The 17070-nt window shown below is 41.5% G+C and overlaps 1 protein-coding gene across 1 annotated transcript in view; it reads left to right on the top strand.

Moving 5' to 3' along the window:
* The window catches only part of arid5b (AT-rich interaction domain 5B), a 79017-nt gene that overhangs the window by 46014 nt on the left and 15933 nt on the right, over positions 1-17070 (top strand). The window contains exons 4-5 of the mRNA XM_034608167.1: positions 9685-9850; positions 11716-11989. Coding sequence (XP_034464058.1) covers positions 9685-9850; positions 11716-11989 — 440 coding nt within the window. The remainder of the gene's footprint in view (positions 1-9684; positions 9851-11715; positions 11990-17070) is intronic.

Genomic DNA, 17070 nt, shown 5'->3' with positions numbered 1-17070 from the left:
CAGCCTAGCGTTTTGACAGGTTCCCCTGATGATGATTGATAATTACTACCTGACTTGTTGTCCCCGTCTCCACAAACATATGGCGCGAGCTGGCCTCCGTCATATATTTGACAAAATGTTCCCTTTTCTGATAATAGCTTTTTAATGTTGCGTTTTGTTGTGCATGGATAGCAATCATACCCCCCCCATGCACACACACACACACACACACACACACACACACACACACACACACACACACACACACACACACACCCCTCCCACCCCTTTGTAATTACATTTACTGCTGTTCACATAGTTATTACAGAAAGGAAAGAGAAACAGACAGGAGAAGCCGAGGAGTGGGAGAAAGTCAAAAAGAGGCGGGCGGAGGGAGAATTGATTTCACTTTGAGTTGATGTATTTTCTCCCACCGCTGCCGGATTCAAATGTTTTCATACGAATTGTCAGGATTATCACAAAGAGGCAGCATTTCTCTTCTGACAGCATAGTCACCTATTAGAATATAAACAGCAGATAATGGCCACGGTGGCGGGCTGTCTCATAAAATCGCTCTTTATTCCATATCCGTGCATGCAGCGTTTTATTATGCAATGTGTTTGCATGCAAAAAGCTCATATTTGGATGCAATTGGAAGCAATCTTGTCGTATTCACAGAGGCTATAGAGGAGGACATCAATCTATAAACAGTGTTTATCTACTGCGCAGCGTCCTGGATCTTATTACCTGAGATTTCAGACCCAACAAGCACTTTAAACCTCCACTTAGTTAAAGTACATGGTTGAGATGCTTAATATCCCTCTCAAGGTTTCAACGCCAACATATCACGACTCCTGTTTTTTCTCTAATTATAAAAAATGTGCTAATTTGTTTCTCAGAATGTGGAGGATCAGATCTTTTTTTATATTTCTCTATTTACATTCATATTAGCCACAGTAGGCGCTTCAAGGAACAGGGACATTATCAGCAACACTCTCTCACTCATCACGTCTTGGCCTCTGAAGTTAAATCAAATCAAATGAACTCGTTAGCCCCGACAGCTTGATCTAACATGTCCGTGGTTCCGAGATTGGCAGGAGGACTAGTTCGCCCCCATCCCCATTGGTTAATATGATGCGTGGCGCACCTGCAGTATCTTAGAACGTGCTGCACTCCACGGAAACTGAAGTCATTTCTAATAGTGTGTGATTGAGGTCTGCCACAGGCTACAGCAACAGACAGGCTCTGTGAAGGAGATAATGATGCATGCACACACAGCTGTCAGTCAGCCAGCTGAGGGGGAATCGTCTTTTGAGGAAAATAAAAACAGACTGCAGTCGATATAATGCAGCAGTATTTGTATGGGAAATGATGGGTTTGGGAAATGGGGTGTTAGAGCTGTCGCGACGAGGAGAGGTGATGTGGGGAGAATCTCCCCCAGACCAGAAACCCTCACGTGGATTCCTGTCTTCTGCAGTTTTACTATATTTGTACATTCACACCGAAGTGTTTAATAGATAGAGAACAGGTTTGGACGCAGGATATGTGCATCTAATATTACAAAATGTCATATAATGTCTCTAGTAGAAAGTAAGTCCAGTGAAAACCTGCTGCGCTAGTCAATATTATTTTTTTTGCACCATATTACCGACATTCATAGATGTCTGCCTCGTCCAATTTTACTTGGAGCGCAGTTTTTCTTCTCGTGTGTTGGACGGATAGTTGATGTTGACTTTATCGCCACCTACTGACCCGGCATGAGCGTTTGTTGTCTTTTTTTGTGTGGTCGCCTGTACGGAGATATTCTGTAAAACGAAGATCACGTAGACTTTTTATTTTTTATTTGGGAAAATGTCTTTAGTCCTGAACAAATTTTGAGAAACTTTGTTCAAGAAATGAAAAGCAAATAAATAAATATATATATGTGTTAATCTGGTGTGACCCTTGAATCAGAGGGAAGTCAAGGTGTCGTGTGGTTAGAGAGACGTGTTTACACGAAGCTGTTGAGGACCGATGGATGAGGCGGCTGCACCTCAGGGGGACTGTGTGTTGTTCGAGCCCCTTTTAGTTACAAGCCGGACTAATCCCTGCCTTTTATTCAGGCTCATGCTCTAATAGCCTTGTATTACAGTGATGTTCAGTGTGGCAGTCGTCAGGACAGGACTTCCTGATACATGTGCTGTCTCCAGACAAACTCCCCTGTTCACAGACGTTCTGTTACTACCTCCTTCTCTCCTTCGGTGGTCTTTGGTTGTTGGCCTGGCAGAATGTGGTTGTTTGTATTAACAGTAACTGGGTATCTATTGTGGAGCTATACGTGTTTCTCATTAAATTCAGAATAGCTCTGCCCCACGGAGGAATACAAATATCTTCTTATATTCCCGTTGCATTCAAAACAGGCATGAAAATGACACCAGCCATGGAAATATTTTTCCGTTTTTATTGAGACTGATCTAATAAAAATCGGTGTATCTTTACTTTCAGCTGTGAAATGTTTTTGCAGTTTATCAATGATGATCTCTCGCTGTATAATTATGAGAAATTAATTAACACTTGTATCATCTATCAACCTACGGAGGTTTTGATGATTAATAAAAACAATGCACTCTGTCCGCCTACACACTCTGTCTCACTCCGTGGGTGCGTTGTGTAATTTCTGATGATTGCAGCGATGAGAGATGCTTGAAGTATCATTGTTCATTAATTATTTTTTTTCTTTCCTGTACGGCCAGTGTGTCTCAGATGACTCCTGTGCAGAAACGTGCCTGGAGCGCAGGAGCAGAGGAATAACTCTGCTGTCAGATGTGACACAGTGAGAATTATGAGCACATCAAAAATGCCTGGTATCAGGACGTGGAATTCAGCGGTGGCTACCGTCAGCAACAAAATGATGGAGCGCAGGGGAGCGCCTCATATACCCACTGTTTTACATATCGAACACCGACAGACTAGTTCCCGTTTCAGATGCCACGGCGGCACAGGGAAGTCAGTGACAGTTTGACCAGAGAGGGGAAAAAAAGCTATAAATTTCCACACATTTAAAATAACCCAGATACGAACAAGACAAACACTGTGAGCTGCTCGATAATCACAAATGTAGCTTAAATGTAAAATAATACATCAAATTAAACCACAAATACAAACTAGAAAGTCACTGAGTAGAGCTGCACCGAATTTCACACACTCATAGATGTCAGTCCCTAAATATGCCTGATTTCTTTTCCCCACATCAAGACTCATGAATTATTCCATGGGAATATTGTTAAAAAACAAATCCTGAATCCACGTCCTGATTCGGACCTTCTCTGACCCCGATCACATCCCTCCACCAAACTTTAGTGCTAATCTGTTTAGTTGTTTTTGCGTAATCCTGTTCACAAACAAACCAACCAACCAACCAAAAAGGACAAATAGACAGGGGGTGAAAACATAACCTCTTTTGTGGAGTTAAAAAAAACATGAAAGGATGATGTGTAAAGGAAGAAAAACAGTTTTTCAACTTATTCTCTTTCACATCAGCCACCACCGTAACTATATCGTGACTCTGGCATATCACCGGAGAACACTGCGTCCTGGTCTCCGAGTCCCTTCCAAAGTAAACACAAGACATAAGCTTCCTGATTTCACTTTGCTTGCTAACCTGCCTCAGAATCTACTTAGGCGGTGAAAACTAATGTTTATGTAAAATCGAAGGTTATTTGAAAAGCCTTAGGAGGCTCCGCTGCTCTCACTGATAAACGCTCTCGAGTTGCGTTGACTGGAAACAGGTCAACGCAATGAACTCCTTTCTGCTCCAGCTGGACAGGGAGAGGACGCTGATAAGAGAGAAAAAGGTCTCGTGAATATGCTCTCGTGCTCAGTTTTAGTTTGAAAACTCCCAGGCTGCGTTTACGATGACATAGACACTCACAACCACGAGCTGAGATGTAGGTTTCGTCAGGCTTCTATCACGTGACCCCCTTACGGAAGAATCCAAATCCTGTTTAAACCTGCAAGTGCGTGCCCCATGTACGTGAGTGGTCATGTGACATGCGTTTTCAGGAGTGTTAGCATGGACGGGGATTAAAACCGACACTGACAGACACATACCAGTATGGATATAGAAGCATCGGCTCAGACATGGACACAGAAACTTTTTATTTTTCCTAAAACGTGGCCAGAAATATTCGCTCAATGAGCAGAAATAGTTGAAGTGGCTTCAACCTCTGGGATCCGTGATGAGCGGTGCAGACGCAGTGTCGCCCGTCGCTGCTGCAGACGAATCACTCATCGCTTGTATTTTTATATTCTCCACGGTCCTGTCGGTCCCTCGCCTCCCCCTGACTCGTCCCTGCGCCGCCAGTCCAGAGTTAAAATGTTCCACCAAAGTGTAATATCACCTCACTGATCACACGTTTGATGCTCCGCCGCTCCACAGACGAAAGCCTGTGTCTCAGGAGTTGGATTAGAGGGCGTTTTCTAAAAGGATTTACTATGTTTTATTCATTAGTTATAAGGTTTGTATTTACTTCTCTTCTGACAGGTGCTATTTTCCCTTCATATAAATCGTATTTAAAATCTCATGAATCATATATTTTTTTTAATTCTATCTTATTTCATTCAGTTTATTTCTAATTTGAGTCACAAAACTCAGCTTCTGCTTTCCGTCGCCACAGTTCCTCTTTTCATCAGAAATATTAAGACGTGAAAATGCATCTGCTGCGTGTCACTTGAAAAAACTGTCTGTCACGGCGTTTTGTGTTTTACGAGCGGCTGTAAATTTCCAACGCACCACTGTAACCCTGTACGTTAGACTCAAGTGACCTCCTTTGTGTCTCTGTGTCTCTGTGTTTGTGTGTGTGTGTGTGTGTGGGCGTATTCACAGGTACAGTTTCATACACAGAGCTTAACCCAGGGGAGGATTTCTTCTCACCTGGGCAGAGACAAACTGTTTGTCCTGGAGCCGCGGTCACTGTGGTCTGGATGTTGTACAGATGACTTTACGCTGCGTTCGGCTCGAAAAAAGATCCTTTAATTCCTCGGCTCCCTCGTGTAACTCACAGAGGAGCGATTTGAAATTGACTGAGAGGATTTCTCCTGGAGTCACATCGATTATAACGGAGCTGAAATGTAACATGTCGATGCCTCCGTGCTACTTAGATGGTTTGCTGCGTGTTTTGCTCTAAACCTCTTTTTGTGGTCATTTTATCGGTTTATTTTGGCGTTGTAAGATGTCGGCATTCTTCCCTTCTGGGCACGTCACTCTTGCTCAAACTATTTCAATTTCGAAATCATTTGTTTACATAAAAGGTGAAGTAATACGAAGTTGCTGTGTATTGTGTGGTATTGTTTTCTGCCCTGGGGGAGATACTGTACCGCTCCTTGCATTGCAACACCAACGTTACCTTTGACTGTGAGCTAATGCTGATAATTGCCGAGTGGGTGTAGGGGCCCTTGGTGAATTTGCAACCAAGTGAGACAGCAAAATATGTCAAAACATGTTTTTCACCCACCACTGCTGGTTGTAGTCATGCATCACTCGTCCTCCCCCTCTCTCACCTTTCGTGTTTGAACTTGGACCTCGTTACGCTGAGAGGAAGTCGAAGTTAAACTGTAGAATTAAGAGTTTGAGCGAAGACGTGAGTGGGATTATTTTTTTTTTTCAAAGGAAACGAGGAGAGCAGATTCTTCCTCAGTCCGTCACAGTCTGTGTGAGATGTGACTATTTCACAACTGAGTCACAACGTTACACTTTTAGAGAAATGAACATTGAATTTTTTATATAACTGATAAAAACGATGATGGAATTCAGCTGAAGTTGTTGCCATTAGTTACACTCCTTTGTGATATTATTCTAAAAAAAAATCTAAAGTAAAAATTCTAAATATAACTCTGAAAGTGTTTCAGCTTGACATTTGGAAAAGCTCATGAAATTAATCGTCAACTTCTATTACAGCCATAATTTGACCAAAATGATTCAGTCATTCATTGGACTAGCGATAGCCATGTTAGCATGCTAACCTTTTCTAATTAGCACTAAACACTTATTGCAGCCGATGCTAATATGGTTCAGTGCACCAGCACACATGCATTATTGAAGGTATTCGGTCCTAAACAATATCATCAGTCATATTAAGACCCGATAATGGCGCTAGAAACTTTATTAAATTACAATTTGTCCTGAGAGAAATGTGAATGTGTGTCTGATATCAAAGTTCACGAGTAAGTCTCCAATCAGATAGAAAACATGTGCATAACCACAGCGACCAGTAGTTTCTCTGCTTTTTGGAACCAGCCTTTTAAGGACACAATCATGAAGTGAACACATGTAGATACTGAGCTCTTTTTTTTTTTTTTTCAGTCAATTTCGTGAGCGATATGAACCGAGGCGTCCATCAGTTGATTTCTCCACTCGGCCTGATCCGCCTCTAGTTCCCAGCAGCCTCTCAATCAATCAGTCCATTTTGTTGTGGTTCCCTGTGGCTCTGCAGAACTGTCAGAACCCTTCCCGCGCTGTCTCTAATGACTTTTTCATTAACATTGACATCAACTGAATGGTAATGAAACAGAGGTATTAGGGCTGTATTTAATTGAATCTGAAGGAGGGGGGATTATTACACATGACTGTGTTGTAAAGCTGTAAAGAGCTGAGAGCGTTTGGCTGCATCCGGATGATCAAGTTGTCAGAATGTGGGGTCCCACTGCTGATGTCATCCTGACTTCCATAGCACTGGGTTGTGCTCTGTGACAGACATGATGGATTCCAACCCCATGGAATACAGCTTACCTGTGTGTGTGTGTGTGTGTGGGGGGGGGTGTATAGCTATATGTGTATATATATATATATATGTATATATGCACATATGTGTGTGTTTATGTCTGTATGTATGTATATATAAATGTACACATGTGTGTGTATGTTTATATATGTGTGTGTGTATGTATAGTGTACCATGAGCTGTGACTGTTATTTGTGTGTGTGTGCGTGCATGTATGTGTGTGCGTGTGCTTTCTGGGGTTTGTGAAGGACCAGTCACAAGAGTCCTCTGGTCACCTCAAGGCAGATTTCAAAGTCATGACACAGACCCATATAAGCAGAAAACCACAGAGAAAGAAGTCACTCAATGGGAAGTAAATGAGTAAAGGAACCGAGGAGCTTGTTCAGCAGCCATTTTTGGTGTATGACTAGAATGCCCATTTTTGGCTCTTTGAGGGAAGTATCATGTCTACTTAAATGATCTGTTTCTTTTCTAGTACACTGACAAAAACACTTAATGCCCACAGGGAGATAAAAATATCACATATCCCAGGGTGCTATAAAATCACCATCTTGTGATGTTGGCTTAGTTTTTTTTTATGGACTATAAATGTCTATTTTTCCATTCTAGAAAATCAATCTTCACAGAGTCAGTATGTGTTTGATTTTCTTTGTGTTATTCTAAAGCTGGAGCACTCCTCCCTTATGCAACTCTGCCAAACAGCGAGCGGAGCACAAGGTCTGCACAACTTCTGCAGCACAGAGAGAGACTGTCTGCACTTGACCTTGTGCGCCTGTTTGTGCATGTTTACAAAAATACCCGAATGCATCGTTTGACCCCAGTTTCCAGCAACATCCACCTGGGTTGTTTAACAGCTCTCAGGTTGTGCTTCATCAATAAGTCAGTTCATTTAAACTCGCTGGCTGTCGTCTCATCATGTGCTATGCAGCAGGGGTTTTTGGCTGTAATTGCAGCAAACAGCGTTTTCCTATGCAGCAGTATTTGACCCGAGGAAAAATGTAAACAGACAGGCAGGTTATGTAACTCAGTGTAGGGTGTCACAGGGTTAGAGATGGGACTAAAAGCAGAGCTGCACCGAGAGAGTGACCTCACCCCGCTTGTTTAACCCGGCGTCACATGTTAGAAACTAAATCGACAAGTCAAACCTATAAGCATTTATCATGTGTCACATAATGTTTGTGTTGTATACGACTGCATGTGTTTTCAATGCACTGTACAATGGCATGTAGTTAGTTTTTCCTCAACATTTGTTTTAGTTTAGGTAGATTTATGGGTTGTATTTTAAGTTAATTACACATTTATATGTGAGTTTGTACAAAAGGGAAAATGAGCCGAGGCTATAAAGGTTATGATATGTGGTTTTATCTATTCGATGAATATTTAGTGCTTGTGTATCTGCCCCGGTCTTAAAATTCAACTCAAGTATAAATAAATCATGTGGTTTATGTAATTTCTCAGCATTAATGAGTAATTGGCAGAATAAAAGCGACAGAGTGAGAAAACACTGAGGGAGGAAACACACCCAGAGCTTTCTAAGTAAAGATTAGAGCATTGGAAACTAGTTCTTTATGTGTGTGTGTGTGTGTGTGTGTGTGTGTGTGCGTGTGCGTGTGCGCTAAAGGGAAGACAAATGCCCTTGGAATTTTCCCTGCCCTGTTCCTCCGCAGCGTAGCGGTTGTGAAAACAACAACGTGGAGTGATAGGTTGCTGAGTTTTGATCATTTCACCCATTTTAATGACTTGCCTCTTAGTTTTATTCAACTCAGTTGTTATTGTTACATTTCTTTTTTTTAAATTTTTTTTATGCGAATTCGATCCGACAAAAATAATCACAGTCCTTTTGGCAGAGAACAACCTTGGATGTGATTTAATTGTCATTGCAGTTGGAAGGAAAAGAACGTTGACGCTGTGAATACGTGACTGAACTTGGATTATTTGAAGTTTCTCTTTCACTCTCTCTCTCCTTTGAGCTTATCTGTGTTTGTGTTGCTGCGTGGAGGCGAGGCACTTTGCCAAGTAGTTACATTACTGTCGCGGGTTGACATAAACGTGGGTGTACAAAGGACTTGGAGGGCTTAAATTCTTTATTGTGTGTGTAATGTGAACTGAGCAATTATATCTGCCAGCCTTTCAAACAAAGAGCTCCTATCAGGCAGATTCATGTGTTTTTAATTAACAGCGTTCAGCTTTAAGACATGAGCGGGCTCTAACCAGAGACAGAGCAAAAAATAGATGTATGATGATCAGAACGTCTGAGGTGCTACAGCGTAATGTAATTCTTTATTTCACTGATGACTGAGGACGACTGTGGAAAAACAAGACAAAACACTGCTGTATTATACATGTTGTTGTGGTGAAAAACACATAAAAGCTCTGAGTTTTGCTGCATCTGTGTCGAATATTTGTCTTAGCAGGGACTGTTTGCTTAAAATTTATTCCCTTTAGTGGGTTTGTGGGTTAACCAGCGTCTGTCATTTACTGTATTATACTAACTGCTTGACTGTTCCGACGCCCTCGTGTGAAATCTTAAAATACATGTCTGAATTTGAATGTTGTTTCTCTTCGAGGGTGAGAGGGAACTTGAGGATCGTGTTTACTCGCACATTGGAGCAATTTGGTGGCCTGCTACCCCATCCAACTAATCCAGTTTAAAAATAATTAGCTACAGGCGAGCAGGCCTGTGAAATTCCTTTCTCTGATTGTAAATGTTCCTGTCAGAGACGAGTCAGTGTTCCCAGAGGGGAAATGCATTCTTGGTCGTAAAAGTTTTCACATGTCTTTTTTTATATTCTTCCTTTCAAATGAAATAGATGAAGAGGAAAATATTAAACTTAACCAAATGCTGGCAGCAAAGAGGTGGAAATAGGAAAGGCACAGTGCTGCATCAGCACCAGTCCTCCTCCACCTAAATGGATCAATCTCATCGCCGACGTTTCCTTTCCCCCTCAGCTCCCAACCTCAAAGGGCGACCTCGGAAGAAGAAACTGTCCATTTCTCAGAGGAGGGACTCCCAGGGTCAGGCTCAGGGTCAAGGGTCATCAGGGTCAACCCAGGGATCAGCGGCAGTGGCAGCACAGGACCCCTGCAGCCCTGAGAGCAAAATTACAACCAAGGTAAGATCAGGCGATAAGAAATGTACATGAGGAAATGTAAAGTGACAGAAAATAACTAGAGATCCCTGAGGGGGGGAATTCACATGTTACAGCAGCTCACAGACAAACTGAGAGGTCATAAAAGAGAGCAAGTGTTCTTTGAATTATATATATTAAGAAATAAGAGATAAAAGAAAATGGATTAACATACTATACTGAAAATAATACATACATAAATGTGTGTGTATATATTAAGATAAGATAAACTTGATTGATCCATGCGGTTTGATGTGAGAACATATAAAAGTATGAAATAGCATATAGTAGAACATTTAAAATAAAATGAAAATATAGAACATTTGCACATACAATAACCCGTCACTACAGACAGAAATATTATCTGCAGAAAACACAAATATATAAGTTTATAGAAGTGAATTATGCAAATACTGTTTCAGCAGAAGTTCATCACAAATGGTATAACTCATATAAACATATAATTCAGGGAAATAAAGTACATGATATGAAAAGTATTGCACAGTAAACAGTGAAGTCTCCTGTCGTACAGTAGTTGTACAGTTATCAGATCTTAACTCATGTTTACAGCAAACTGCTTTAAAGTTTATCAGTCACACAACAAGGGTGACAGCATTTTAAACTGCTGATTCACTCAGAGACAGAACCGTGTGATTACATTCTGTAGAGTACATGTAGTGCATGTGACTGTGAAGGCAACACACACACACACATATACTCTACACTACTGGATGACATAGTTGACAGATACAGTAAGACTAATAGTAGAGTGATGACATTAAACTACATAACTACAAAAGTTTAACGATTGTGGTTACTAGGTCAAATGAGTTAGTGATGAATTTCATTATTGATTAATCTACAGATTATTTTCTTGATTCATTAATCGTTTGGTCCATATTCTGTCAGAATACGGTGTAAAATGTTTCATGAAATCCAAAACAATGTCCTCAAATCCCCTTTTTTTGTGCAGCCATTGGTTGAAAATATTAAACATTATTCCATTTATCATCACATAAGAGTAATTACAAGCTGGAAGTGGTGTCTTTTAAAAACAGTTTAAGTGATTTAAAGGTTTTGCCAAATTATTTTCTCACTTCTTTTTTGTGGGTAGATTGAATGACTAATCGCTGCAGCGCCGCACCGACATAATTTGCTTTCATCTGACTAATTTATTCTGTGAGGATGTCATTGTTATTCAACATCAGCCTCGGTGTCTCAAAGTCTTTTCTCTTCCTCCAACCACAATAATAGACATTTTAACATGTACAGCATCTCCCACAGGGGGACGAAAACATGTTTTTACGGTTTTTCCACTGGATTTTCCAAAAACAAGAGGCAGCATCATGAACACAGACGACTCAAATATCTTCTGTAAAAAATGGAAATCTAATTCACCCCGCATTGGCAGACTTTTGTCATATTTTATTAAAGAAATCAATGATTTTCAGTGGAATATTTACACTTTGTATTATTGATTCTGCTGCTTTTTATCCAGCGCCTCTCCGACACTGGTTGTAATATTCAAAGTGGAGGAAATAACCTCCTCTGAAAGCCCATTCCGTACTTGTTGTTCCAATGACCTTGAAGCAGTTAAATCAATATTAGCAATTCTCTCTTGAAGCTGCAGTCAAACTAATCTGCTCCTAATCTCTGATGACAAGAGGAGCTGCTCCATTGATAATCAATGAGAGGCTGCGCCTGGTGCCTGTAAGAATATTTGTTTGTGCTTGAACCCGGACACGTCTCATCCAGAGCGCCTGACATCATCTGAATAACACTCTCTGCTCAGGATTCAATTCTTCTTCTGCAACCTCATCCGCCTAACTCCTCACGCTCTCTGTCTGCAGGTCAAACCCAACTGCAAAACGGTACCCAACGGAAAACTAACACCAGCAGCCAAATACAAGGCCAACGGCCTCAGCAAGAGGTCCTCCGCAGAGGAGAAGGAGAGGGAGAAGGAGAAAGAAAAGGAGGAGAGAAGCGAGAGGGAGGAGAACAAAGAGGAGGAAACATCAGAGGAGAGTCGAGCGGAGGAGCAGACTTTCTTAGTATCACTGTACAAGTACATGAAAGACAGAGACACGCCCATAGAGAGGATTCCCTTCCTCGGCTTCAAACAGAGTGAGTAGAGTTCTTATTCCCTCACTGGCAATGTTTAAGCAAGGGCGCACTCCAGCTTACACTCACTAGTCTCTTAGTAAAGTTTGTGTGGATTTATTTTACTTGGTTTATTTTGGAGATTTAGCTCTTGTCTACACTACTGCAGATATTTTTCTGAGCTGATATTTTCACCATTGTTTAAAAAAAAAAAAAATCCCCATGAGTACAAACGCTCAAACAAACATAAATTATATGATGATAACGATCTTTCATATTATTATTATTTTGTGAGTGTGCTTAGTGAGTTTATTCTCCTGTCAACGGGTAAATAGGCGCCATTGTTGTTTTTGTTGTTGTTGTTATAATTTCTGATGCAAGCAACCGTAGGCATGTGCAACTTCAGAGTAAGCTGTGATGTTATTGTTTCCTAAACGCTCAGTTTCACACGTTCACACAGAAACTGGAGTTTTTGAAAAGGAAGGTATTTGTGAAAAATATCAGTTTTGTGACTTGAAACGTGGCTCGTGTGTGAACGAGAGGCTCAAACACAGTGGACAGTTTGTTTTGCTGAATGTCCACATGAGTGTGAACAGGACATTGGGTAATAACACCATCGGGGAAGATAAGTAGTTATCAGTTCTCAGCAAATGACATAAAAGTACCAACTGTTATTCAGAATTTCCATGCAAACAGGAAAATACTGATTACTTGAACCCTTTAATTTCTTGTGCGTAGAGATAAGAAACAGAGGTTTCAAATCAGAGTTTGGATATCAGAGTGAAACTCTAAGTCTTACACAGGACAAGTGAAATAGGCAGCGGGGGAAAACCCTGTGTGGATTTTAATCAGCACTTCTCACCAACTTTTTCTATACTCGCCCCCACCCCCCCCCCCCCCCCCCCCCCCCCCCCCCCCCCCCCCCCCCCCCCCCCCCCCCCCCCCCCCCCCCCCCCCCCCCCCCCCCCCCCCCACCCCCCCCCCCCCACCCCCCCCCCCCCCCCCCCCCCCCCCCCCCCCCCCGTTGAGGAAGCAGTAGCTGCGTTTGAGTCAAGTCAAGGGCAGATTCTTTCTTGGCCATCCAGAAAACGAGAGGTTTAGGGGGCCAAGCCAACTACTGCAGGCCTACTGCCCAAAATCTCTAAATTACTCTGCTGTTAAACTGTAAAAAAACACATTAAATCTGCACTAGTAATAAACTAGAGGAATAATTGTCTACACTGAGAAAAATCTGATCTTGTGAGTAGTGAGAGACTCTGGAGGCTTCCTGTCAGAGCACGTTTTGGTTTGCTTTTATAAAAGGGGAGAATATCTTCTCACACTTGTCAAAGGGTTTTTTTTTTTTTTAAGGCCAAGAACGTCCTCTAACAGTGTTAGAAGAACATCACATGTATGGGAAACACGTCTGATGAAAGATTTCTAATATAGGTCGGATGCTTAGCTCGCACTCGGTCGACACGGGACAGAGAGGAGAAACATGCTCGTAAACATCATAAGTGGCAACACTCTGGTCTCCAGGAACTGAAAGAAAAAAAGAGGTGCATTTTGTTTAATGCGTTTGATCTCGAAAGCGACACACGCGACAACGCTCGCTCTCTCGCTCTCTCTCTCTCTCTCTCTCTCTCTCTCTCTCTCTCTCTCTCTCTCTCTCTCCTCAAACGGTGTTTTCTCCAAATTGACTTCTTTCTCAGTCTTTATTTCGAGGAAGGGAAATCACATTTGCATTAATGTCAAACGAGCCAAGAAAGAAAGATTTAGCCGCTCCCGTCAGAACGCGGAAACCGCAGCACCGGCAAATTAACGAGAGAGAGAGAGACGTCTGTTGAATTTAACTGTGACAGTTTATAGCACAGTGAAAGTCATTATTCTAAACTATTACACCAAGGTAAGCTGTGGTCACCTCCACTCTGCTAACCTCACCGCGGCATTTTGACAATCTTGTCATCTAGACTGCCGACACGTTGTTGCTTAAATAGGTCATTGTGGTTGAGGGGGATAGAGCGAGCGAGCCAGGAAGCTGCAGCGAGCGACGGAGGGGAGAGTTGCATCCCCAACACGCTTCACTTCTGCTCGGTGTTTCTCGGTTTGAGGTCGGGATGGAGTCGAGGTCCACGCGCCAACTGCTTTACATACAGTGCATGCTTTGAATCGCAAAACCAGACACATCATAAGCGCGGCCCTCATTAAACGGTGAAATCATGCTGTTTAAACTTCGTCCTTGGCAGCATGCACACATCAGCACATGGGAAGGGGGAGGGGGGGGGGGGAAACACATCATAATTAATACAACAAACCCCTCAGATGCAATCAGGTGCTGTTTTCATATTCTTCCTTTAAACTGGCCACAGATGCATTAAGCGATCAAAGAATCCTGGGATGGAAAATTGAAACGATGATGTTTAAGTTGCATTTGAGTTGTAAATCATTGGATGAAGTTGTGCAGAGTTTAGCAAAGCAACAGATGGTTGAGTGGTTTCACAGACTCACCCGGTGCTTTGTTGGCTGGTCCAACTAAAATATACATTTGATTCAGGAAAAAGAAAGAAAACCCGCCATCGGAATCCATTATCCACATTTTATTGTTGTATATTCCACCTCATCTTCAAGCTGCGGAGTCAGACCTGTTTATTTTAAAGACTGCAAATCTACCTCTTGACAACCCCGCAGAGATTCATGAACTAACCAGCAGTTGATTCGCCTTCACCTCGAATGGCTCATAACATATTTTAAAACCCAGTGATTTTAATTTCGCTGGTCTAACCCTCTTGTTTGCCTGCCTCACCCTCATGGTGAATTTATATTTCACTTCGGGGGGTGTATGTATTAAACATCTTAGAGCCCGGGCGCTGATCTGAGACCAGTCAGCATCTTAACTCCATGTCTGTGATAATAATGTATTTTACACTGACGGCCATCATATCCTTCAACTTGTTGAGAAGCTGCGGATGAATACTGCAACTCTAATGAGGACTTTCCATAAATGGGTCTGATTATTATTTTCCCAGTTCGTCTCGTTTGTCTCTAAAATATCTGAAAAAATATCCTTCACGTTTTCCTGAAGGCACAAGCCGACATATTCAGATTCAGACAAAAATCCAAAACCCAAATATATTTAAAATTTGCTCTCATAGAAAAACAAACTCATGTTGAAGAGCACAACTTGAAATGATTATATTTCCAATATGTAAACTAAAGACTAATATAACAATTATTTTCCTTTCACAAAACACAAATATATTTTAAAGTTATAGAAAAAAAAAACATGTATTGAGATTTGGGTCAAACAATGACTGTATTATCAGTACAGGGCTGCAACTAAAGACTATTAAGATAATTTCCCACATTTTCCACTATTTCTGCTTAAGAATTTACAGAAATTCTTCATCTACCATTTTGCTTTGGTTAATTAAATGTTCCATCTTGAATACGTTTGTCTTCTTTCATGTTTATCCAATGCACAAAAGACCCCAAGATGCCTCAGTTCAACAGTCCTTGAATAACTGTTGCTCTAAATTACTCCAGTGAACCCATTCACAGAGGCTGAATGCACCTGAATCACAGAGTTGACAGGCAGTAGTTGGCTGTAACGTTTGAGGAGCAGTACATTCGCAGAAGGGGAAACTGTGGCTGCAGTTTTATTCATGTGAGTTGCCGTCCTTCTATTTTTTATCGCTTGGTTAATATTGACTCCACAGCTGCAGCCATTGAAGTTGTATGGGTGCAGCCGAGGCATTGAAGGAAATGAAGGATGGAGCACAGTGCGGAGGAATAAAACCCGGAATAGTAGTTGTTACATTATATATTCTGAATGTCCTTGATCTGGAAGATTAACTAGTAATAGTGTGCGCGTGTGTAAATGTAGCTATTCCAGACGCATGTGTGCCTCAGCATGTGATTGTGAACATCAGTTCCAATTTGTCTCCGTCTTTCAGCCTTGTTGTCTAATTGCCATGCCATGGTTGTGTCATTGAGGCTGCATTGTGTCCCTGTTTTGTCATCCTTATCTCAGTGATAATTGCCCCTGCCAAATAGAGGGGAATTAAGAAAAGAAATTGCTAATGACAAGACATCTAAGAAATAGGCATGTTCTCTCATTTCCTTTATCTGTCCTGTCCCCTCCCAGTCCCGTGTACCATTGTTGTAATTACAGTCGATGCATAACAAGCTAGTTAAATAGACCAGTTTTCTGTTTTCACAGTCGGCAAGCACAATACGCCAGAGTGCTCAGTTCAAACAGAAAAACCTACCCAGCTCCCTTTGTTATTCCACCCGTGCATTGACAACGGTCGCAGTGAGAAGGGAAGGAAAAAATCAATGCTGTCAAATGCGGAGATAGGAAAATGTCATTTTGACAAATGCAAGGCTTTGTGTACGCACAGATTGAATTTTGATGGATTCCTCCCCAGGCGAGGCCTCCTTTTCTTATTTATAGGCCTTCACATAAAAATGTTAAACAATGATGTTACAGAAGGCAAATACAAATGTCATTGGCACAGAAAGTCCTCCGATGAACTTGTGCCTCTTTGTTTGTGGGAAATATTTCTCTTTCAAAGACAGACAGCCATTTCAAGCCTTTCTGGAAGCTTTCATGACTATTTTTAGGATGTTACACAAGACGTGTCGTTTGATACGGCCTGTCATGGGGTGTTTGCATGACCAAATCAATGCAAATGAATTTGCATTAGTTCAAACAGAAGTTTGAGCATATTGCCAGGCGCTTGATGCTTGTAATGGTTTTCATTCATACCTGCAGGCTGGAGCGGAGGGTTAACAAATTCCTTTTTGTCAGGATGAAGCATAGGCAGCATTTTATCAAACAGCCGTGATTGTACAAGCGCTCGATATTGATTTACATTATTTTAGCTGGAGTGCATCCATCTATCTGTCTATCTGTCTATCTATCTGTCTGTGTCTGTCTGTGTCTGTCTGTCTGTCTGTCTGTCTGTCTGTCTGTCTGTCTGTCTGTCTGTCTATCTATCTATCTATCTATCTATCTGTCTATCTATCTATCTATCTGTCTATCTATCTATCTATCTATCTATCTATCTATCTATCTATCTATCTATCTATCTATCTATCTATCTATCTGTCTATCTGTCTATCTG

This window comes from Hippoglossus hippoglossus, chromosome 15 (genome assembly GCF_009819705.1).
Source record: "Hippoglossus hippoglossus isolate fHipHip1 chromosome 15, fHipHip1.pri, whole genome shotgun sequence".
Lineage (NCBI taxonomy): Eukaryota > Metazoa > Chordata > Actinopteri > Pleuronectiformes > Pleuronectidae > Hippoglossus > Hippoglossus hippoglossus.
Note: the sequence above shows the minus strand (reverse complement) of the source record. Positions and strands in the feature narration are given on the sequence as shown.